Source organism: Rutilus rutilus (assembly GCF_951802725.1).
Source record: "Rutilus rutilus genome assembly, chromosome: 18".
Taxonomy (NCBI): domain Eukaryota; kingdom Metazoa; phylum Chordata; class Actinopteri; order Cypriniformes; family Leuciscidae; genus Rutilus; species Rutilus rutilus.
The window spans coordinates 32,934,594-32,960,431 of NC_140231.1; the positions used below are offsets into that span (position 1 = coordinate 32,934,594).

The window sequence follows — 25,838 nt, forward strand, 5'->3', positions numbered from 1 at the left end:
TACATTGTAGGCTACATAAATCTTTGCACTTTGCACTATGTATATTTTTTTTTATCAAAGATAATATATATATATATATATGTATATATATGTATATATATTATGTATATATTATGTGTGTATATATATATATATATATATATATATATATATATATATATATACATAATACAACTATATATGTATTACAGAATATTAAAGGTTCAAATTAATAAGTTTAAGCTATTCAATAATAGATGCTTAGTTTAAAAAAAAAAACACTAATTTACTGGAAAACATATAGCCTAGGCTACACATACCCCACCCAGTAGTCTCTCACAAAACAACAGATTATTACACACGCCGAGCTCACTCGGACAGGCCCCGCCCATCATGTATGTGGGCGGCTCACTTCAAAGGCTCTGTTTTGAGTTGTGGGCGGAACGTCGTGTGACGCTGACCAATCAGAAGCCTCTTCTCCTCCGCGAGTCCACAGCGCCGCGCCCCAGTCTGTGAGACGCGCACCGACAGAAACAAACGGTTGCAGAAAGAAACAGTGGACACAACCCCACTAACGGAGAAAAACAGCAAGCTCCCCGCCTGTCCCCGAGTCGCTGTGGATTTCAGCCGCACATTTAAACCCAAAAAATCGCGTAAGTTTGTTTTCTACTTTCCTTTCACTCTGGATTATTCTCCCCAGGGTTTTAGTCGCGCGGCCTCAGCGTTAGCGAGCGAGCTAGTGGCGTTAACGCTCGCTTTCTGCAGGACGAACTCGTTTGTCGTATATGTTCCGATATTTCTTTTGATTTAGAGGTCACTTGAGCGTTTTCTGCCACAATCGGGACTCTCGGTTACGTTTATTATGTTGTTGAAGGAGGAGAGCGTAGTCGCGCGCGAGCGCGCGTGCACCGGACAGGGCCACTGCAACTCTGCACGCGCACAAATGAAAATACTAAAAGTCTTTTGTCACTTTTAAAGTTGGAAATATTTTGTGTTCTGCAAAATGTGGTAATCCTTTTTGCATGGATTTGACATTAGACAGAATGTCGATAACGCATCTTATTTTCCTTGGTTTTAAAGTGATATTGGTTATGTTTATCTACAATATTAATATACAAAATTAATGCCATACGTTTTATTTTTTATTCCTTTGTGAAATGAAAATGTGCACTTTCAACTCGGAAGGGACACTAAGTGGCCATCCAGACAGTTATAGACCGTGTCTGGCTGATATATCAGTTTATCATGGGTTAATCACCAATTATTATTATTATCATAAGGCGTCTTGTGTGTTGTGGGATGTGTGTGTATTTGTGCTGGTCACAGATTGGGCTCATGTTTGTGTCACTGGTGTTTCTGACAGTCTGTCAGTCAGAGAAAGAGAAAGACTGAAGCGTCTGTCTGCTGGTTTGTAGCATAAGGGCATTGCAGATCTTTCTAGTAGCTTATTGCTTGAATACAACCGTGGCAATATGATACATAAGGCCAATAATCAATAAGCAATAAAGTTACTATTGATCATGATCAAAAGAATTGTTCTGCCAGTTAATGATGGTATTATGCTTTTTTGAGTATTACCTTTCATGCAGTGTGTTATAAAGCTGTTTGTGACTGTAAAAGGTCATAGTGCACGACAAATATAGTTATTAGGCATTTCTCAATGTCAAGGAAGGATCCTCGGAAGCCAGAATTTCGAGGATGCTACGTCATCGACATCCGTCGAAGGACTGTTCCAATGTCGAGGATCCTCGGAATTTCCACCAAGGACTGAGTCCTTCGTTCGAAAAATATCCCATATACAGGAAAGGATGCATATGTGTAGCCTTCGCGCTCTTCGCGCTCTCAAATCACCCACAATCCTATGCGCGCAGCTTTGCTATCTTGTTCAAAAAATTCAAAATGTTGGACGTTAACGGAGTCGGAGCGTTAACGGATCAATATGCTTTCAAATGTAAATATATTTACGTTACCAAACATTTGTTTTAAAAAATAATTACATCCATTATGTTATGGGTCAAATTGACCCGCACTGTTTAAACACACTTAACAGTCAAATAATCAATATGATTAAAAAGGAGTTTATTGATTTAAAACCGATTATATTGCCTGAGTGAACAGAACTGCGTCCATAGCAATGCTCTGTTTTTCATTTTCACTGACGTAATGACGTGCACTTGCTAGCCTGTTCCATTTACATGTTCTCCGAATGCTAAAGAGGAGCCTCGCCTACCCTCTGATAGAAGTGACTTGGAAGGACCAGTATCCTTGACATTGAGAAACACCTATGTCTTCTAAAAGAAAGAATCGATTCTAAACTGCCGAAACGAGTCAGTAATTCTAGTCTAACTCATTACAAATCTAAGTATGTTTGTAACAAATTTGCATAATGCAAGCCTATGGTTTTCATTGGCTGAACAGCATATCTTAGCTCCACCCTCAAACACTGTAGTTTATCTGAGACTGGAAGAGTTTGGTTCGTGTTGTTCGTGTGGAGAAGACGCTGTTTTCTGCTGACAAAGCAAATCCACTTTGAGATTGATACGGTAAAACCCACGCCATCGTTACTGTTCGTGTCACTGTGTATATCATTAACTGGGATTCAGATATGATAATGAGTGTTTAGTTTCTGCCCAATCATAGCACATTGGGCCGTTTGACCAATCAGAGCAGAGCGGCTCTCAGAGAGGCGGGGTTTAGAGAGACTGAATCTTCAAACGAAGCGTTTCAGAGTACGAGAAATGAGGTGATGTGCAAAATTAAAATTGAAACGAAAGATTATGTGAAATTAAAGTGTTTTATGGCCTTGTATGCATGATAAACCTGTTGTAGGAGACACAATTAGGAGCCTTTAAAATAGTATAATTTGGGCACTTTAATGTAGAATGAGCGCTCACAGGTGTGTGTGTGTGTGTGTGTTTACATATTACAATGGTTTTGAACGTGGCTCATTCGATCAGGAGTTTAGTGTTGAAGAAGTCCGTTTTATCAGCTTTTTCAAAAACAGTGCGATGGTGAAACCCGAGATTGAGACGCTCGTTCTCTCGCCCGTGACCCTCTAGAGGGACGGAAATGTGTTTCTCATTTTCATCTCACGTTGTCTAACTTTTTCCCCTCTTCCTCTCTCCTCCCTTTTGGTTGCTCAAATTTTCATATGTGTAATGCTTGTTGCTTTAAACAGGAAACAGTTTGTGTAGCGTGTGCAGCTGTTTTGCACAGTATAAAAACTACATCTGCTGTAAAACGCAGCTCTCTTCCAAAGCCTAAACCTCCATGGGCAGCATTTTAAAGCACAATCCCGACACAAAGGCTATTGGAAATGTTTGCAGAGTGATTATGCTGCTTTTTTGGGGGGCCAAATTATCAGGCAGAATTGCATACTTGAGAGAGAAAAAAATCCCATAATGCATTGTGACAAACTGTGAAATCCATCCATGGTGGACAAAGAGAAATGTTGATGATCAAAACACTCATAATTCATTCAATAACAAAAAAGTATTACTTATAAGCATATAAATACAAGTATAATACCCTATTATATTGTCAATATGTAGAGTGTGAAGGATGTAAGTAGACAGCAAGGCATCTCACTAGTTACTGGAACAGAGCCCATGTGTTTATGATTGATAATTCAGCACTATTTGGGGGATTTTCAATGTGTTTAGAATATTTTATCAGGCATAAAGCTGTATTTTATTTTAGCAGTCCAGTGGTGTTATTTGAAATATTTGCATCGCTTAAGGAATATTGTTTGTAGGGGTCGATCTCTCAGTGTTTGGTGAATGTGAGGCATGTAGTTTATGTGCAGTATTCAGATCTACTGGCCCATGGCCACATTTAGACCCGCCGTGTGCCAGGAATAATGCAGACGACCAGTGCCATGGCATTCCTCAAACACACACACACCAAGTGATTTGTTTGAGATGTTTAACAGCTGGTGTGTGCTACAGTTTTCAGGCAAACTTTGTTAATGTACAGATTTCAGATAACATTTCAGGGCAAGTTAGGATAATTCCCAGCGCTCTTAATAAATATATATATATATATATATATATACACACACACACACACACACACACACTGCACTGTATATGATAAAAATATTAAACTCAGATAAATATTTCAGGTTAGGGATGCACAATGTATCGGCCACCATTTCAGTACCACTCAATGTTTTACTAGCCCAAATAAAAAGACAATTTTTAAAGGAACACGCCGACTTTTTGGGACTTAAGCTTATTCACCGTATCCCCCAGAGTTAGATAAGTCCACCACACACACCCTTCTGTGTGCCGTAACTCTGTCTGACGCACCCACCACTAGCCTAGCTTAGCACAAAGACTGGAGGTAAATGGCTCCAGCTAGCATACTGCTCCCAATAAGTGACAAAATAACGCCAACATTTTCCTATTTACATGTTGTGATTTATATAGTCACAGCGTGTACAAATAACAAAGTCACATGACACACAACCATCTTCTAACCCAGTGGTTCCCAATTCCAGTCCTCGTGACCCACTGCTCTGCACATTTTGTATGTCTCCCTTATTTAACACACCTGAACCAGATCATCAGCTCATTAGGAGAGACTCCATGAACTGACCTGAGTGTGTCAGATAAGAGAGACATACAAAATGTGCAGAGCAGTGGGTCACGAGGACTGGAATTGGGAACCACTGTTCTAACCGTACACATACTGGGAACCGTATACATTCATTTGCCTGATTATTTTTGTCATTCGTTTCACATTTATGACCTAAAAAAACGGTCAAATATGAAATGTTTAGTTTACCTACTTGCATCTTATCTCGCACTTGACCGTAAACTGAAGCGTCAGTCGCTCTGCTCAAATTTGCGCTCAGCTTCTGTGAACATAAATCCCGCCGACTTTGATTTGATTGGTCATCTCAAATATTCTGACTCTGACATTGACGAGCAGTGACAGACCAATGAGGCTCAGATGAACACACACACACACCCTGTCCTCTGTTTCTGACGTGCGCTCTGCTCGGCGCCGCTGCGGATTAAAGATGAAGATCGCGCTGAATCTGATTATAACAAGACTGAAGCGAACACTATTTCAGTTAGCCCGTTGGGCAGGCCGGTTATGCATTTTGGTAGCCCGACTGGAAAACACATTAGCCCCGGGACGTCGAGCTAGCGATTTTGCGAGCCCTGCCGATATATTAAAGTTGATAAATAATAGATAATTTCCTTCAGCTGAGACACTTCAGATGCGCACTGTTCAACATGATGGTTTTGAATTGCTTGAAATATGATTGGAATGTGCAGCACAAGTCTGTCATATCGGCTACATACAATTATAACGAGAACATCATCATAATTGGGTGCTTGGGACATGGATTTTGATGGTGAGACGGTTTTGTAATCAGGCTCTCAAAAATTATATAAAAATTTGGATTTAGATTTCTTGACCAATTATCGGTATCTTGACAAAATGTTCATATCGGTGCTAGTGGTCGACCGATATTGGTTTTTTGATGGCCGATGCCGATATCTTAGAGAGCAGGGTGGCCGATGGCCGATATTTTATATATATATTTATTTGAATCAATATTTAATAAATTAGAAAACAAATCTTAAAAATAAACATACTTTTATACTTTAGATGGCAACTTCTTGAATCTGCAATCCTATTACAGTATTTTTCAAAAAAAAATTGTTTAGAAATATGAATATGTGAATAAAAAGAAAGTAAACACTGTAACAGGGCACTCAGTAATCTGGTAATTTCGTGCTGGTAATCATATTTTTTCAAATAAAGACAAGGTAACACTAATTTTACATACAGCACAGTGAAAACGATATGAATATGACACAGTTGGCAACTGGTTATATATCAGCATATTTTAAAATATATAGGATTTAAACTTTTTCGCTCGCGTCTCCTGTGAAGCTGATCTTCTGTCCGCACTCACTCACTTCGCACGGACCGACCGTCACTCGCAGACAGTAATGCACACTTCACAAGATATCACAGCTGGATTCGATTAAATCTGCAAGGTTTGTGAAATTAAATGTTTATTAGATATTCATAGATTTGTTTAAATGACGTAGATGCGCATTTGCTGAATGTTGACGGCAAATGAGAAAGTATTTTAGCCTGATTGTTTGCCTTTTCTGTTACAAATAATATAAAAGCAAACGCTTTAACGTTACTTTACTTACTTCGTATACCATTTACTTTCTTTGTTTACCAGTTCTGTCTAACAAAGTATTAGTTATGACTGACAGAGATCGTAAATTAATGAAGACGGAGAATGTGAGTGAGCGCTGTGTTATCTGAGGAGCTGCCGTTCTCTTCTGGCGCTGGTGTTCTCAGCGGCACCCGCCAAAATAAAAGTCCGGAGCGCCGTCAAAATAAAAGTCCCGCTTCCAACACATCGGCCAATCAGAAAAACAAAAATGCCAAATATCGGCCGATTTATCGGCCTTGGCGATATATCGGTTGACCACTAATCGGTGCATCCCTATTTCAGGTCTATTTATTTAGGAAGTAGGAAGGTAACAACATATAATCCTAATCGCACATTTTCTCTTAATTGGCTCCAATCTGAAGAGTTTTGACTGGTGAATAATATAATTTAAAGCATTTAAAGGGACAATGTGTAGGAATTTCTCCCATCTAGTGGTGAAATTGTATTTTTGCATTCAAACGAATAATGCTCTCCAGCGCCTCACTTTTCAAATGCGTGTTGCATCTACGGTAGCCGTTATGTACCAAAAAGCTATGACAGGATGTCTTCTACTTAATCGAGTTTTCCTTCGGGTGAACAGGTTTGTTATTTAAAACAAACTGCAACTTGACACAACGAAAAAAAGAATGTTACAGTATGAATTACTGACTGTGAAAAACAATCAACTATGGTAATTAGTAGTGATGCCTTCTTTATTCGTTATATTTTTTGAAGTATGTGCATTGTTAGATCATCATCATCATCATCATCATCATCATCAGTGCCTTCTCTACTTTACTCAATAGCTGCTATTCATCAAAGAGCCTGTTTAACTTTTAACTATAAATGTTCTACTGTCTATATAATAAAGTACACAACCAAGCAATTAAAAAAAAGCTTGTAATTAAGACCGTAACATTGACTTACCTGTCGAGAAGAAAGCAGGCAACTTCAGCGTCTCTTTTGAAAGCTTTCTCCTGCATTAGCTATCCCGACATTAACCCTTGTTTTTTCTCCGGTCACGTTTCCTTTTACGGTCTATTTTGGACTTTTTCGACGACGAGGACTCCTTATCCTGAGACTCAGCATATGTATGGTCCTCCATTATAAATAACCGTGCAGTGCATCCTTTTAAACTTGCCGGGGCCGTGACAAGCGCCTCTCACTGCTCTGCTCCTCCGCTTCTGCTGGCTTCAGTCACGTGACGCTGGCTCTGAACGAAAACACGTTGTGGAAACGCGTTGGCCTAGTACTTTTTGTCCCTCTCTGCTATTATAGTTTTTCAAGATGGCGGAACGACATGGAAGCCTCCGTGGACCTACCCGTCCCATGTATATAATAAATTCTTCGTTTACGAGGATTAGTCTGATCATTGGCAGAGGTATTTGTACACCATTGAGGACATATTTATGAATAAAAATATTGATTTAGATAATAAAATGCCTACATTGTCCCTTTTAAGCATTGAAGTGTGGCTTGTAGGTGGTAGCTTTGCTTATACTACGGGGCTGTTGAATGCTTGATTCTGATTGGCTGATGAGCATTTTTAGGTGTTCAATTGTTTTCCAGCAATTATTTTGCTTCTAAGGTTCTTACAGCCTACAATAGCAAAATAAAGCAAAACCCACAAAGACATTGACCAAGCAAATAACTGACTGTAGACCTGGAAATCTTCACGTTTTGAATCTACGTAACGTCACTCTCCAAACATTATGATCACACCCACATAAACACTCAGCCTGCATCTCAATCCCCCCCACACACACACAGTCACATGATCACTGATCCACACCCTCCCTCACATCTGTGAAGTGTTACGGGTGAGAGAATTCACACACTTCTCTTCTGGAAACTAGGTCAATGAGGAAGTTCCTCATGAGTCGGTGATAAGACGCAAATTCATGCAGTTTAAATAAAGGTTCAACACTTTTACGAGACACAGAAGGTCTATCAGATCCTAGAATTGATCCGTTGAGTGATGTTTGATTTTTAATTTTGGTGTTTTATTGTGTGCTTGTTTGTTTACACGCCCATTTCTTGAGTCTTTTTCCAAATCTGAGGTGTGAACGACCAGTGATAAACGGGGGTTTCGTGACACTTTAAACCAGGGGTATTCAATTAAAGTAAAGGTCAGTTCACTATATTTCCCTCCCAGCAGAGGTCCGGACAATGCTTTTCTGGAACAGTTATACATTTCCATCGAGGCAGTCGTAGTACTTTGTTAAAAGAAAAAATAGTCACCAAAGATGAGAATCTTGCGCCCGAAACAGTGATGTCTAAGAATTTTTTAACCAAAAAAAAGTAAATATTTGATATGAATATAAAAAGGTTATATCAGATGTTGCTGAGCTGCCATTGCTATCTCTAAATAATTGTCCAAATTCTAACATTGTTTATCATGAAATGCTCTTTATATGCTAATTAATATATGCTTGAATTAAGCACTTTTGGCTCTAGATAAAAATATTATAGATATAGCTCTAAAAGATCATTAGCATAAACAACCCCGAGCGCTTGTGGTGTGAACCGCTCACTGTAAACCCTAATGCTCAAAATAATTAATTGGTTTAAGTAGGACAAACTTAAATTAAACTAATTAGTTCAGTCAAATGAACTTTTATGAGTATTTAGCACTTTCTTTTTCTTTCAAGTTCATAGAACTGATATATTTTAAGTAAACTGAACTGTTTCATGGTTTTGAGTTTTATGAAATGATTTATTTTAATTTAAACAAACTTAAGTTTAACTGAAACGGCTGGGATGTCTATTTCCCAGCATGCTTTGCCGATGGCACTTGAATGAGAGAGTAAATGCTAAAATTAAGTGTAATATAATGGGTTTTTTTGTGTGCAAGATTAATGTTAAGTGGGAGATTGAGTATTGATTAATGTTTTTTTATGCTAATTTAGAAGAAGTTCTGTTAATGTTGGTTTTAGGATAGTTACCATCATGGTGACAAGTGGTGCATGCGGCTTGATTTGAGAGCAAATAAAATCTTTATATTGTTGCACTCATGCAGCAAGTGCTGTATGTTTAAGTACAAACTTAAAATCTGCCAGTTCTGCTTACTTAAACTTTGAATTTCAAACTATGGGAGTGTTGTAGTTGCTGGCCTGCATTTTATTTTCAATATGCTCTAATAATGTGAATCTGGCAGGCACTAAATCATGAGGGATTTAACCTGCAATCTTAAACAGTGTCTTCTGCAACTACGAGCTTCTATTGTGTAGTTCAGACCTCTGAGAACCTCACGACTTTTATGTTTTCTGTCTCTCTCATGCTGTCTTTCTCTCTTCATATGAAAGACACACACTTCCTCCAACTCGGCAGGTGTTCCAGTGCTTTATGCATTTATAAGCTGATCGCTTGGTTTGTTTGGCTGCTTTGAGTCACGACAGACTCTCTCTGATCGCCTGCTGTCTGGTTTAACGACGGCCAGGGAGTTCTGGAGCGGGTTTTGGCCCGTTCGGATGGGTTTTGGCCTTCATTTGAGCCGGCTGGTGGGCTGAAATGGATTAGACTGCCATTTAGAAACTGTCAAGACGCCATTATTACTGCAGGAAATTCATGCAGCGAGATCTGGCTCATTTACAATGGTTTTACAGGACTTTCAAGTTTCGAGTTTTCTCGTTCTCTCCATGGATTTGTTCAGACGTCGTTCAATCGTTTAGGCGACGCTGTAATCAATGTTGTTGACTCGGTAATGAAACCTTCCAGATGTTTCCAGAGTGCAATCTTAAAATGTAGCCAGAGGGGAAATCCAAAGATGAAATGACCACGGGGTGCCATTAAAAACTCAAAGATAATAAAACTGTAAATCATCCAAAGCATCCAGGAGTGAGCTGTGCAAAGTGTTTCAGTGAGTGGGCAGAAGACAGGGCAGGAGTGACCGTATACTATTACATAATCCTACAGGTTTCCATGGAAATGTGTTTTGTTCCCATAGCGACTACATTCATGCCTACACATCTCTGTGCTCTTAACACCATACGCAAGCTTAATATAACGCTATAATATACATCTCTGAGCTGTAAACATCACTTCTGTGTGATATGATGATCGTTTTGCTGTTAAATGAGCTCGGAAAAATGCCATAAAATTTCTTTTGCATGAAAATGCCTTTAAAATGCCGTGTTTGTCCACAGTTTTTTTGGTTGGAAACTGTATATTATGGCACATTTCCAGGCAAAAGAATATTCTAACAGAAACTATTCTTTTAACCGATCCATTTTACTATCAACATGTGAAATGATCCAGGTATTGAAAGAAACAGGCTCGTTTACATTTGATGAGATTCTAATCTGCATAAACTCACGGTGGAAGTTGTACAGCCAGGAAATGCAAATTTGCAACAGTGCATGCACATGTTAAATATCCCAAATAATTATGCATTTGCATTTTTCTAAGAATAATAGCCTTTTCAGATGTCCATTTCATCTTTTTTCTAACATTCTAACCTTTAATAAAGATAATTTATTAAAATAGGAAGTGTTGTATGCGTGTTTCTTCGGGTGTCAATCGAAATTGGCTGATCGTAGCTTTATATACAGTAGTTTGGCGGTCTCTATTAAGGCCTATCCGATGACGCAAGACCATTTTTCAATGTGCAGAGACAATTTCTTTTACAATACTGCTTCTGGTAATCTGTGATCGGCACCTTTAGTTTCTTGTGTGGAAAGTCAGATTTGACCAGATAATGGAGGATAATAACATTTATCCAGGAGTGTGGAGATCGGGAGCGTTTGAAAGCAGGCGTCCATCAGCGGATCCGTCCATCATCAGTGGATATATTAGAGGTCAGCTGATATACGCCTGCTTTCAAACGCTTTCATGTGAATCTGTGTAAGCGCCCGGTAGGCTTGGGCGGTATTCGAATTTTGATACCGTCAAACCTCCTCCCTATTTTACCGGGGTATACGGTATTACCGTGACTAATTAAAAATTATGACATAATGGGCTCAGACGGCGTCACCAAACTGTTGGCTTGTGCCTACACCGTTCAGAAACTGAATGCCAGATCGGGCAAAAAAAAAAAAAAAAAAAAAACCAAGCCCAACCCCTGCACGTTGTGTCTGAGTCTGGCCGACGGCATTAACTGTTATTATGAGCCCGAGCCCGCATTATTCAACATAATATCTGTGTGCGTGCAACAAGCAAGAAGTGCCTTTGTAATCCGGTGACGCGTGTCCATTGATTTTTATTAATAAAACTTTTCTGCAAAGATGGAAGTTGACGATCGCCATCTCTGTAGTGGGAAATGCACATCATTACACAATCCGAGAGTGGCCTTTTTCTTTTCGTTTTGAATTGTTTCGTTTAAAGAAATTGACGATCGCCATTTCTGTAGTGAACGCTATAGAGAGAAATGCACACAATGATTAATCAGACTATATTTCTTTTCATTTTGAATTGTTTCGTTTAATGAAATTGACGATCGCATCTCCGTATGAACGCGCCTAGAGAGAAATGCACATCATGTATTACTCAGCCTAATCAGTGAGTAGCCTATTTCTTTCGTTTTTAATTGTTTCGTTTAAAGAAATTTCAAGCTTTATTTATATATAGTTGTCATGTCTGTGAGGCATAGCGTACACTGAGTTTCGGTTAATTTATGAGATTTCAATGCAAGTGACCGCGGCATGCCCATCATGTCATGATTATCCAGGAAATTGGTTGATGAAAAATTTATTAAAATTAAGAAACAATATATACAAAACGAAATTCGTTTTAAAGAGGCCTTTTACAAAACGAAATTTATTAAAGTGGTCAAGTCGTCTGACTCCCGATGCATCCCATCTTATTTGTGCCGTTCACTTTTCATAATCAACAAAGATGGAAAAAATAACATTATAATATTTTAACAAATACGAAACTTAATGCGCTTATTTAATGAACTCGAGAACAAAATGCATCCTGGCAGCAGTGAGTGGGCGGTTGTTTCGGAGATGCGACGTTAGAGGTGTTTACATCTCTCGCGGTCACCTTTTTATTGCACAATTTACAAATTGCCTCGTCAGTATTTACCGCCTCTCCCTTCTCATTCGGTTGGAACCAGAAATATTGCCAAACTGCAACCACACATAAGCATTTTTTAGGCAATAAATAAATTATATATATTATAGGCTATATAAGTGCCGGTAATGACGGTATTGAAACTGATACCGGTGCTATTTTAAGATCCCGCGGTATCCGATATTACCGTAATACCGCCCAACCCTAGCGCCCGGTGAAGAAAACTTGTTTTTTTTTTAAGCGTTGATCATTGTTGCCAATCACAGACGTATATGTTGAGTGCGTGAACACAATGGCCAATCAGAGGTGTTTAAGAATCCGTTCAAGAGCACTCGAAATGCTGGTATACCGACATTTTTTACATTTCAGTACCGAAGTCGGTACTTTTGACAACACTAATTTGGACTGCAGTACCCATTTCAATTAGGGCTGCACGATTAATCGCAAACTACATAAAATCGTGCTTAAACTGATTTGGTTTATTGCGACTATAAAATCGCAAAGGCTGCGATTTATTTGTTAAGCGCAGCTTGTCAGTGACGTACGGCTCTGTGATCAGGAGTAAACGCTGCTCCATCTGAAAGCACTACGAGTTTGAGTCGCTTATAACGTCAATATGAAAAAGCAACACCAAACATGAGCATTTATGAACCTCTTGTCCAATAAAAGACATCATTTAAAAAATCAATCAAAGCGTTTCAATCTTCTGTTTATTCAGCTTCAGATAGTGCCCATAGGGATTTCCTGGAATGATGTGTGTTGTCTGCAAGCGGGAAGGAAGTCGACCGGAAGTTGAAGCCGGCCGCGTGCCATCATCTTGTAGCAGAACTTCACTTGCGTTAGCATTCCATTGACTCCCATTCATTTTGGCGTCACTTTGACAGCGAATAACTTTACATCTGAGGCGTTTAAAGACTCCATTTGTCCATTATTTATTTCTAAAGAAACACGACAATGTATAAAAGGCTCCATTACCTTGTAGCTTATGTTATGGCCCCGTAGAAGCAGTTTTTGTAAAAGTAGGCTAACGATTGCGTCATAACCACGCGACTCTCTGTCGCACAGTAGAGAGATTACCGTATGGACGGGAGGAGAAGCTTGCGGGCAGTCGGGGAGACGTGGAGGAAAAATGACAAAATAATTAATCAGAATATCTAGCAAAAGTTGCTCCAGCTCCAAGCTCATGGACAGCTCCTACTCACACTCTCCGTCTCTGCAAGTTTCGGAAGGGAATGATTCAGATTTCTCATGCCACAGCCACCAGAAGACAGACGGGTTGCTCACGTCACATCTACGTCGTCAAGCTCAGTTTGAGTCGGTTTGAGTCTGCGCGTCAGGAACGGAAGTCCTAAAAAATCGCTAAAAATGGGCTTCACTTGTCTCAATTGAGTTCCAATGAGATGGCTCTGTCCACTTCTTATACTGTCTATGGTTGTCTGTCTACTTCTGCGGGGCATATTGGGCGTTTCTGCGCGAGAGCGCCCTCTGGCTTTCAGATGGAGCAGCTTTTACTGCTGATCACAGAGCCGTACTTCACTGACAAGCTGCACATAATATAATCGCAGCCTTTGCCATACCGCGTGTGGTTTCATTTCGATGAATCGCGCAGCCCTAATTTCAACTGCTAGCTGTCAATCTTACACACTGCACCTTCAATAAACCCTGTCTCTTGAGCAGAACAAACACAGTCCTGTAGTCCGCCAGTGTTGTTTTGGTTGAGCACTCGTGCGTGCCTGTAGACTGAACACGTAATACGCATGTGCATGGCGTCACCGATTTCACAAATTCATGTTTTTGTGGTTTGTAGACGAAAAGTGTCGTTTTCAAAAACGTGCATTTTTCAGGCCCCCAAAAGACTGTTGTCATGTAAATGAACAGCCAGAAATAGAGTTGGGTACCGAAACCTGGAACCGATATGGAACCGGTACCCAAGTGACCGGTATGTAACCGGACCGAATCAAAAAGCAAGTTTTCGGTGCCATTTAAATGCCTCAGCTGTCGGTTGAAATATCTGCCCTCTGGTTCTCCGAAACGGACGTAAGAAACATCATCACCTCATGTGATTGCTAGTTAACCCTTTGACGCATATGATCGTTCACACCGGTGCGTTTAATGTTCAGAACGCGTGATCATCAACTTCTAAATTCAAATCTGCGTTCGCGTGTTGGCTCAACTTGCAGACAGAGAGACAGACATGCTCAGCAGTCCCAGTTCGTTATTTGTTCCGCGTCATGTTTACTGTGAAAATGTAAAGTCGATGTCCATACAATAACAGACCGGCGTACATCTAATAAATTATTCATTCAAGAACGTTGTGCATCATGTGCAAGTTTACTGCAAGAATAGAGCCGCAAACCTCACATGCTTCTGAAATCCAGCCTTCAGGTGATCCTGATGAGCGCTCCTTATCACAGTTGTAAACATGACGGCGTTCTTCTTCCACGAGGTGTTTCACATCACAGCATTTAAGGTGATGCGTTCTAAAATAACGCTCACCTTGTGCAGGACGTGCAGTAAGTCAGGAGAGGTTTCGTATTTGGCCAGAGAAGGCAAAAAATGTGAAAAACAATTGCTGAAATTTAAAGCTGGTTTGTCGCATACCAAGAATACAGACTTTGCTGTTATTAGTAGCCTACTGTAGTGTTAAATTATTGTATTTGGGTTAGGTGTGAATTTATGTAAATTTGTTGTTTTGTATTTAGACTACTAATATTTAGGCTATATATTTACTCAAAAATGTTAATATATTCAATTTTAAGTGTTTTTTTTTTATTACATTTTTTTTCAATAAAAAAACATTCTTTAATGTCATTAACCATCATTTTGAGGCTCTCTTTTTTTTTTTTTTTTTTTTTTTTAAATCGGTACCATTTTAAAAGTATCGATTTGGCACCGGTATCGAAAAAAACCCAAACGATACCCAACCCTAGCCAGAAATGCATACACGTTTTAAGTCATGTAAATGCCCCTTGATTGGTTGTTCAGTTTATCGAACTTTATGAATATTTGTATAACATGAGCTGCCAGGAATAAAGAGAGTGATCAGCATGATTGATATCTAAAATGGTAAGCAAGCGCTGCTTTGTTCGGTATATCCGTAGTCCTTGATTTGACCAGTATAGACTGTTGATTCCTGCTGAGATAGAGCGTTACTTCCGCCCGCGCAGACGCAGAACAGCTGTAGTCTTTGCTGTGTGTTCAATCACAACTCTTTGGCCTAGACGCAGCCGACGCGAGTCAACAACACAGTTGGCCTTTGTCGCCGCTAGTTTTTTTACTTCGGCTTGGTGTGTCACAGCCTTTAGATTTATTGGAAGGATGACGGGACAACAATTGTGTCTGGACAGATTCTTATTGTACTGCGATCCATTTAGGGATAAAAGCTTTGTTCGGTCCTAAAGGGTCACTGCATTTGTCTGCAACTAATGCCTAAAATCAATCAAAAGCACAATGGAAAAACCAATCGCTGTTGGATGTGGACTCTGGGATATACTGGAACAAATCGGTTGGATTTTCATGGAAAGTTTGGTGTTGATAGTCACAGGATATTATCAGAAGTCCAAGATAAGGAGAGTATTTTGGTTACAGAGACAGGAGTGGTTTCCATTTTCCAATCATTGTCTGTTGTCTGTGAGGGGTGTCGTTGTATTTCCTTTCTCAACAGGAAGTGAAAGACAACATGCAGGAGAACTAGTGCTACTTTTATTCTCGGATGACTTTTAATTTGTGCTCAAATCCCAGTGTTTAATTCCGAATTCTGCATGAAGAGGCGTCTATATCCGAACACGTCCGAGGCCTTTATGTGACTGCGCTGGAAACTAAAGCGTCTCTCGGTGTCTGTGCAGTTACCAAGGAGAAGAGCACAGAAGGGCTGCGCTGTAATTCACATCGTGAAAGAGAGTGGGAGGAAACTCTGGAGAGATGGGGAGAGGGAGAGAGAGAGACAGATGCACGGGTGTATTAAGCACTACTTCTAGAGGACGTTTGTTTTTCACATTTGAGTCGAGGTTCGCTGTAAATGCTGCTCCACACGGACTCGTCTCTGAGATCGAGCGCGCAGGCCATCTTCTCAAACTTGTAATGAGAAGCAATTATAAACCAGCTGTTGTCAACAAAAGAGACGCTTTAAGTGCTTTAAGTGCTCCCTGTGGTTTTTGCAGAAAAATAAACGCTTAACTTAAACTTAGACAGCCATAAATAATAGTATTGATTACACTTGTACTGTAAAATCAAATTTATTTATACATCTTAAATTCTCTTTTTTTATTTTACAGTGAAATATTACAGCAGGAACATTTCATATTTTTAATAAGACTTTTGCAGCCCTGCAAACAAAGATCAGCAAAACCTGGAGTTTTTAAATCACATTTTAAATAAAAAAAAATGATCAGAAAAATTACAATTGGATTTTTATTTTATTTTTAAATCATTTTGCAGCCCTAAAACATCTTTTCTTCATCCGGTCACTTTATATCCCCCTTTAAAACAGTTCCATCTTTAATGAAGGCAAATAATAATAATAATTGTTATAGCTATTATTAAAGTCTGAATTCTTGCCGTCAGGATGCATGAAATGCATGAGATGCACTGGCTACCTATCGCTGCTCGCATCAAGTTCAAGGCACTGACGCTTGCTTACAGATCTATCACAGGCTCAGCTCCCTCCTACTTTCACTCACTCCTACGAGCATACATCCCTACCAGACGCCTACGATCGATCAACGAACTACGTCTCGTGGTTCCATCACAGAAAGCCACAAAATCACTTTCCAGAACATTCTCATTCACAGTTCCATGCTGGTGGAACACTCTCCCCACCCTCATCCGGAATGCAGAATCCCTGACAACATTAAAAAAACAGCTGAAAACCTATCTCTTCCGTGAGCACTTACCTTCATAAAAAAAAAATAAAAAAAAAATTCCTTTAAACCTCACTTATCGGGCTTATGCTACTCTGAATAATGCCTGCCCTGAACCTCGTATTCTGAGCACTTCTTGCGTTGTTGTTGTTTTTTGCCTCTTCATGATGACTCACTTAATTTTAGTCCTAATTTGTAAGTCGCTTTGGATAAAAGCGTCTGCTAAATGACTAAATGTAAATGAAATGCACTTCTTGTTGTCGTTCATTTGAACTCAGCAGCCATTATGATGTATAGAAACGTATTTGCATGTTTTAATTGTCCTGCTTCTGCACTGATTGAGCGTGCTCATTTAGGGGCTTTAAGCTGAAATGAGGACGAGCGGTCTGCGAGACTGCTGGTGTTTCTGCAGACTGAGAGCAGAGCATCTGTCAGGAGCTCCAGGGTTTCATTACTCAATGCTGCAGTTATTTCCTGTGCTGGGGTGAAATGAGCAGCCTGTGCTTGTTGACTTCATGCTGTAATAATGTGTTGCATTGGGCAGTTTGTGTCGTAGGTTCTTGTACATGTTCATGTGGCTTTGAAACATCAGCTCACAATCAGAAACAAAACCACTTAGATGACATTAGACGATCAATAATGCTGAGTCAGACAGACTGTCTCCCTTTCCTTCTCTCTCTTTGCCTTAGTGTCATTGATTCTCCTGCAGATACTCGACACGAACGGCATTGTAATCAGAAATCTGAATGTATTTCAGAATTATCTTGTTTTAATCTTTATAGTCCCCCTATAGTCAATCATTTTACCCCTTAAAACTCATCTTTGATCACTAAAATTACATATTTAAAAACATTTTCCTTGAAAAATATCAAGGAAAATATTCATGCCTTAAAATATCTTGAATGTAACTCGACACCCTTGCCTCATTTAGTATGCGCTGTTCTATGAATATGCAAATGAGCCCCGCCTCCACTCACTCACTCAGCTCAGAGATCCACTGGTTGATGATCACACGTTGATCTGATTGGTTACAAGGTAGTTTGTGACGTCAGAAACACTGTGTTTTTGAGACTGTCTTTGGTTCACTGCAGTTTTAAGGAGGAAATACTCAGCAATGCTGTCGACTTATGAATTTACACATGGTTTATCTTAAAGCATATTAAAAACACCACATAGACACATAAACAACATTCAAATCTGGATTTTCATCACAGGTGGCCTGAATTTATCACAAGAGCAATTGCTTCTGTCATCCTGATTTTTGACTTTTTACTGAGTCTTATTTTCTGTGATATTAAACTGCATTATGTAGAGCTTAACTTGTTTTGATCCCAGAGCATTACTCCGTGTGGCTGCTAATGATGATGTAGTTGCTGTGACAACAGCAGGATCTGTTTAGGAGCTCAATGCCCCCTTGAACAGTCCCAATGTCTTCCGCTCTCCTCCTCCTGAACATCATGCTTGTCTTGACTCTGCTTAATGGACTGAGAAAAGCGCATTATGTCCAGAGCACTCGATAGTAAACAGCCCGTTATGACCACTCGTACACTCCCGCTGTGCAGCATTCTGTCTCCTAGGCCCGTTTAAAATGACTCTCAGTGGGTGAATCTCATGTCCGGATTATATTTCACCAAAAAAAAGGGAAATAATATGCAGTGTTTTGCCTAGGATTTTATTTCCTTAGACCCCCCCCAAAACTACTAGTACAATTTTTTGTATTCAAAAAGCATGTCTAATTAATAAAAAAAAAATGAAACTTATACAACATTTATTTATTTTTATTTTTCACACACATTCTGTGTGTTTTTTTTCTGGTAATCAAATGAAAACATAAAACATTAATTTAATTTCTGTTAATCACATGAAATTAAACCAACTTTTTGTCAAATAACGTGCTGCACAATGAGCTTTACTGTTAAAATTAAAACAAGAAAGAAAAATTCCTTTAATAAAGTTGATGATCATTTATTTGTATTAGTGTTAGTATTATTATTGAGAAGTATCTCATTTCTACTATACAGCAATAATAGAAAATAAAATACACTGTTATAAAAGAAGTCATAGAGTAGCTTTAAAGTAAAACTAGAGCATGTTTTGTTGATCGGAAGTATGTACTTTAATTTATGGCGCATAGTTGAAGTATGCAAATTCCCCCCTGAACTTTGACCTCTGTTGCATTATTACTGTTGTTACTATAGGCCTTTTATCTCATTTCCTGGTTTCGGAACGTTCGAAATCTCCAAGCAGTGTACTCGCACTTCCCGTGGTTACTTAGTTACCTTTAGATGAAAAGTAGGTCAGTAAACTCAGTAAACTAAAATTGCGATATAGACCAGTGTCTGTCAATATTAAACCGCATAAAGACTATTTAAATAGGAATTATGCATGTTCTGCGTGTCTCTGTGAATGAATGGCACAGACGCTCTGTTTCATTTACCACACACACACACTGAGGCACGCATGACGCTCGCGATGTTTTCAGCCTATATGAGGACATTAATGCACTTCATCAGCACAGCCGCTCTGAGAGTTTCTTCAGCAGCATTTTAGCTTCATTTGAGAAAAACTATCGTCATATCATAAAACACACAGAGACTCAAAGGTCTACACGGCAACCCGTCAAAATAAAAGTCTGGTTTAACCTTTGAAGAAAGTTTTGCTTAAATCATTACATTTTAAATAATTGGTTATAACAATTTAATTAAACCATTAAAATGGAATCAAGAAAACAAAAAAGAAACTTTTGGGAGATGCGAGAGCGAAGTAGTCCAGTGGTAATTAACAGGCAGCCATGGTGAACGCAATAACCGGCTACTTCCAGCGCTCTGTTGTGATGCGATAAAGGCCTATTGGTATAAATGTCAGATTTTGTATATATATATTGATTTATTCTTTAAGAAAAAATGGTTAAATTATTGTAAACAATGTTTTGAATAATTTTTTTTTAATTGAAATAATGTTGATTGCCAGGGATATAGCCATTGCTGCTGATATAGAGTTGAATCATAGATAAATAAACTGAGCTCTGTTGCAGGTGTGTGATGAACGGAGACTCAGGTGCAGGGGTGGTGACGGCCCCCCCTCCCACCAACCCCCCTCATAAGGAGCGTTACTTCGACCGTGTGGACGAGAGCAGCCCGGAGTACCAGAGAGAGAGGAACATGGCGCCCGACCTGCGGCAGGACTTCAACATGATGGAGCAGCGGAAGAGAGTCTCTATGATCCTGCAGAGTCCAGTGAGAACACAACACACACTTACAGAACGCATGAGCATACACACGACTGCTTTTTTTTTAACGTTTTCAAATGTTCTGCTCACTAAGGCTGCATTTATTTGATCGAAATACAGTAAAAACAGTAAAAGCTAACATTTTATTTAAGTGTCTTTTGTTGCATATGTTACATGCACTTACCATAGTAATAACAGTAAATTATGCATAATTAATGCAAGTAGCCCTCAACCAAACCCTAATCCTACCCTAACCCTATAGTAAGTACATGTAGTTGCTTAATATTACACAGTACTTAAAGGAGAACTTGGTAACTTTTTTTAACTTAATAAAAATGTCTAGAAATCATTTGGATGGTTAAACAACCTGTTCTGGTGATATTGGTGACTTTCCCCGCTCCCCCCAGCGTTCCCAGGCGGAAAACCAACCTTTCAACTTGGGGACTACCGTCCCGGCAAGATAGAAATTGGAAGTCTCGTGAGAAGCGAGAACTAGAACGAGAACGAGCGCGAAACGCAAATTGCTTTACGGCAATTCGACATAAACACACACACGCATGTATGATGTATTACCAGATTACCCACCTCGGTAGACATAGCTCCACACGATACAGTTGGCTTGCTCCGATCAAAACAAACGCACATGAGCAGCGGTAGGGAGGGGGAGGAGGCCGCCGCAAGTGAGTTTTTTTACGACTGTGTTGTGAAATATACGCCCCCCCCCCCACAGCTGTAGGGGGAGCTCATGGGGAAAACATGCGACAACAAAAGGGAAAATCAGCGAAGAAGTGACTAGAGTTCGCTAGAGTTGCCGAGTTCTCCTTTAAATATATAGTTACACCTTAAAAATAAAGTGTAACCCAGTCAAATTGAGAAATGTTAATTCAATTTAAATTAACTTTTCTATTTAAATATAAGCTGCATTTTCAGCATCATTACTCTAGAAATCATTCTGATATTATGATTTGATGCTCAAGAAATATTTATTATCAATGTTGAAAGCCGTTGCAATGCTTCATATTTCTGGTGGTATCCATACAGTTCATTCAGCTCTCAATAAACCTCCTCGTGACTGATTTCTCAATATGCCCAGCAATCGTGTGTGTGTGTGTATGTGTGTGTGTGTGTGTGTAAGCACAGAGGGGATTCTGTTTATGCAAGCGGACGGTCAACAGAAGAATAAAGATGCTCTTTATCCAGGCAGAAATTGAGGGAGTGAAGGAACGGCAGCTGATTTTCAGCTCTCACGCTTTTTAGGCCAAGTACCATCAGCGATCTAGCCGTCGCTGTCAATGTTCCCTCTAATGTTTTTCATATCGAAGTCAAGATCAAGTACATTTCCGATGGTTTGAAGGTGCTTTAGATGCTCATCTTTTGAAATGGAGCATCTCAGGCAAATAAAAATGTCAGAAAACAATATTGATGTAAATGTACAGAATAATATCTATATATTTTCAGTATTTGCAAGTTTTGAGATTCCAGGTTGCAGATCAAGAACCATTTTTAGTGTGTAACTCGTCCCGTACTGTGTGTGCTACCGACACGAATGATTCCTCAAGTCATTTCTATAATGGGACCGTATAGTTCTGGCTGTAATTATGTGTGTGTGTGTGTTCTGCTGTGTTTCAGGTGTTCTGTGATGAGCTGGAGTCTCTGATCCAGGATCAGATGAAGAAGGGGAAAACCCCCACCAGTTTGCTTGCCCTGCAGCAGATCGCTGACTTCATGACCACCAGCGTTCCCACCATGTACCCCGCCGCCCCGCAGGGAGGCATGGCTGCCCTCAACATGAGTGAGTGTGTGTGTGTGTGTGTGTGTGTGTGTGGGAATCCACTGTGTTAAGCCACGGTCACTCTAGACTTTGAGCACGCAAACTTTCTACGGGCACTGCAACAATCGTGATGCATCACATCACACTCATGACGTCTTTTTTTTTTTTTATAAACATAAATCCAACATTTAACAAATAATAATGAATCCAAAAAGTTAAAATATACAATCTGCTCCACTTTACTATCATGCCTTGACCTATCGACCTTCTATTCATTTATATACTTGGATCATTTTTATTCATTTAAAAAAATATATATATTTTCTGTTTTAATTTTTAGTCATGTTGTTGTGTCTGTAATTTAATAGTTTTTTAAAATATGTATATTTCATTTTTATTATTTTTACTTTTAGTTACTTTAGTACTTAATACTTAAGAATACTTAGAAATTATAATATTTTTTATTAATTTATTTGATTTTTTTAGTAATTTTGTGTCTTTTTTTTCAGTTTGTCATTTTCGTACTTGGTACTAATATTTAAAGCATTTTTTATTTAAAAAAAAAATCTTTTTTTTTTTTTTTTTGTGTTTTTGTAATTTGTATACTTTTTTAAAAAAAAAAAATTTTGTACTTTGTACTTTTTAACTAGTTAAGCTAAATGAAAATTAGAAATGTTGCCTTGGCAAATAACTTTTATTTAATTTCAGTTTATTTTAGTTCAAGCAACGAATTATTTAATTTTTTTAATGGTTTTAGTTTAAATTAATGATAACCCTGAAAGTGAAATACTACTTTAAACAACAACTTCAGTGTTTTAAAGAACGCTACACCTATATATGTTTATGTATTAATGGCAGAACAGTCCTAACAGACGTGTGTGTGTGTGTGTGTGTGTGTGTGTGTGTTTAGGTTTGGGGATGGTGACTCCAGTCAATGACCTGAGAGGTTCAGACTCCATCGCTTATGAGAAAGGAGAGAAGCTCTTGCGCTGTAAACTCGCTGCGTTTTACCGCCTGGCCGACCTCTTCGGCTGGTCTCAGCTCATCTACAACCACCTGACTGTGAGTGTGTCACAAATATATACAACACATCTCAGGACGTTTGATATGTGGCAATACGATTTAAACCTCTCTGTCTCTTCAGGTCCGGCTGAACACTGAACAGGAGCGTTTTCTGGTTGTCCCGTTCGGTCTTCTGTTCAGTGAAGTCACGGCCTCCAGTCTGGTAACCATGCCTTTGTTTTATCCCAAACATCTGATTGGCTCTCAGAACGTGACTGACATCAGGCTATTAGTGCTTACAGATATTATTATTATTATTATTAAATGGTGTATTACCTGTAGGAAAATAATTAAAGTTGTTAGGAGTAGCCAGCAGTTGTAACTTGTATTTATCAGCATTGTTTGTGTCCTCAGGTGAAGATCAACCTTCAGGGTGAGATCGTAGACCGAGGCAGCACGAATCTGGGCGTAAACCAGGCTGGCTTCACCCTCCACTCCGCCATCTACGCGGCCCGGCCCGACATCAAGTGCATCGTGCATATTCACACGCCCGCTGGCGCCGCGGTACGAGCTGGTTCATGACAAACTCAACAATCATCTCACAGTAAACGTTTGGGTCACACTTTCTGTTAGATGTCTTCAACTACTGTGTTCGTTGTATTGCAAAACACTTGATGTGGGATACGGGTACGTTTAAGGATGGGTTAAAGGGTAAGGGAATTATAGATGTCATTACAGAATTTAATTACAGCTGTAATTACATGCAGGTATTTTTTTAAATGTAAGTACAATGCAAAAACATGTAAACAATTAGTGCATTATATCAAATGATTCATTTAAATGTTTGAACATGGTAGTTACTGTAAAGACGCTTAATATAAAGTGGGACCAACTTTTTAATTAATTAATTAATTTAATTCCGATGCTTTTATCTAAAACTATTGCATACAGTCAAATATTAGCATAATTTGGAAGCTTGTTTCCGCCATTTAATAAAAAAGAAAAGGTAATTGCGACTTTTTATTCTGACATTTTTTCCTCTGAATTGTGAGTTTATATCTCGAGTTTATTAAGAAAAAGTTGCAATTATCTTTCAAATTGTTTTATTCCGTGGCGGAAACAAGCTTCCATATCATTATTAGCATAAAGAGATGAGGCAAAATGAATTTTTTTGTGACCAATGAAGAATTACATGCATCTTGTTTGTTCACATTTCATTCATATTTATTTACAAATTGCAGCATTTTTATTTGATTTTATATTTTATTTGTATTTGATCATTTAATTTTGAATTCTGTTGTATTTGGATGTGTGTTTCATGTCTCATTTCGTTTTTAATAGACTTAAAATAATTAATTCTTGAATAAATGCATTTTGCAATATTTATTTATGCTCTCATTTCATTGCAATGTTTCATGATAAACTTATTTCATGGTATATTTATTTAAATTTTAACTGTTATATACCTTCATATTAATCATTTAAATCATTTGACCTCCAGGTGTCTGCTATGAAATGTGGTCTTCTGCCCATTTCACCCGAGGCTCTGGCGCTGGGCGAGGTGGCGTACCACGATTACCACGGTATCCTGGTGGACGAGGAGGAGAACGTCCTCATACAGAAGAACCTGGGTCCCAAGAGCAAGGTACCATATATACACACAGAGATTAAACGGCTATATCAATTTCTGCCTGACTATAAGCCTAAGCTCTATGCAGTTTTATGTTGTGTAAATGTGTGATTGAGATAATTGTTTGTGTCCAGGTGTTGATTTTGAGGAATCACGGTCTGGTGTCTGTTGGAGAAACAGTTGAAGAGGCGTTTTACTACATTCACAACCTGGTCACAGCCTGTGAGATTCAGGTATCCATCAATTTAGCATTTTTAATGTATGAAATTATTCATTATGTTTCCAGAAGGGCTTTAACCCTTTAATGCTTGACATAATAATATAGTCAAAAAAAGCAACTTTTTTGTTTGTTGTGTAGTATCATATTTGATACAGCAGGCTTGTATGGCACAAATCGTCTAATATAGTGAGTATATTGAGAGAGAGAGAGAGAGAGAGAGAGAGAGAGAGAGAGAAAGAAAAACAACTCAATTTTTTATGGCCCAAACTGAGCAAAAATATGTAATTTGTTGCAGATGCTGACATTTATTTGAACAAAAAGATGATTCTTATGCTTGTAATGTAAATTAATGAGATCTTTATAACAGCAGACTACTTTCATGATATTATATACCAATACTATGATTTAGTAAGATGATATTTAAATGCTTAGTTTCAAAGCTCTGTAGTTTTAAAACACATAATGCTATGAAATATAATGATGATTGAGAGATGAACAAATAAACCTTCCTCAAAAGCCTGATGATCATATTTGATACTTATGGTTTTTCTAAAAAATGATGTATGGATAATGAAGTAAACCAACGTTTCCTTAATCCATTAAGTGCTCATGTTGAAATATAACTAACAATATCAAAGTTATTCTTTTGTTTACTTTTTTAGAAAAATCACTAAAGATTTCACAGCGAACCACAAGCAAAATTTATTCGATTAAATGTCAGTGTTTCTGGTCTGAAATTCCAGGTCCGCACCCTCGCCAGTGCGGGCGGTCCTGATAACCTGGTAATGTTGGACCCAGGCAAGTATAAATCTCGCCCACGCCACCTGGAGACGGCTGGAGACGGGTCGAGCTCGCACCCGAAGTGGCAGATCGGGGAGCAGGAGTTTGAGGCCTTGATGAGGATGCTGGATAATCTGGTAGGCGAGAGAACAAACTCTGTTAT

General features: G+C 38.8%; 1 protein-coding gene across 8 annotated transcripts in view; it reads left to right on the plus strand.

The window, feature by feature from the left end:
• Positions 1-456: 456 nt before the first annotated feature.
• add1 (adducin 1 (alpha)) overlaps positions 457-25,838 on the plus strand; it is a 43,348-nt gene continuing 17,966 nt past the window's right edge. For 6 of the 8 annotated variants that reach the window (XM_084387095.1, XM_084387097.1, XM_084387096.1 and 3 more), the window contains exons 1-9: positions 472-632; positions 20,078-20,279; positions 21,902-22,064; positions 22,954-23,105; positions 23,188-23,268; positions 23,460-23,609; positions 24,547-24,690; positions 24,810-24,908; positions 25,639-25,812. In XM_084387095.1, the coding sequence (XP_084243221.1) occupies positions 20,085-20,279; positions 21,902-22,064; positions 22,954-23,105; positions 23,188-23,268; positions 23,460-23,609; positions 24,547-24,690; positions 24,810-24,908; positions 25,639-25,812 (1,158 nt within the window). In that variant the 5' untranslated portion in view covers positions 472-632; positions 20,078-20,084. Of the gene's footprint in view, positions 633-20,077; positions 20,280-21,901; positions 22,065-22,953; positions 23,106-23,187; positions 23,269-23,459; positions 23,610-24,546; positions 24,691-24,809; positions 24,909-25,638; positions 25,813-25,838 lie in introns of all 8 variants that reach the window. The other 2 variants (XM_084387100.1, XM_084387102.1) reach the window with 2 other exon arrangements.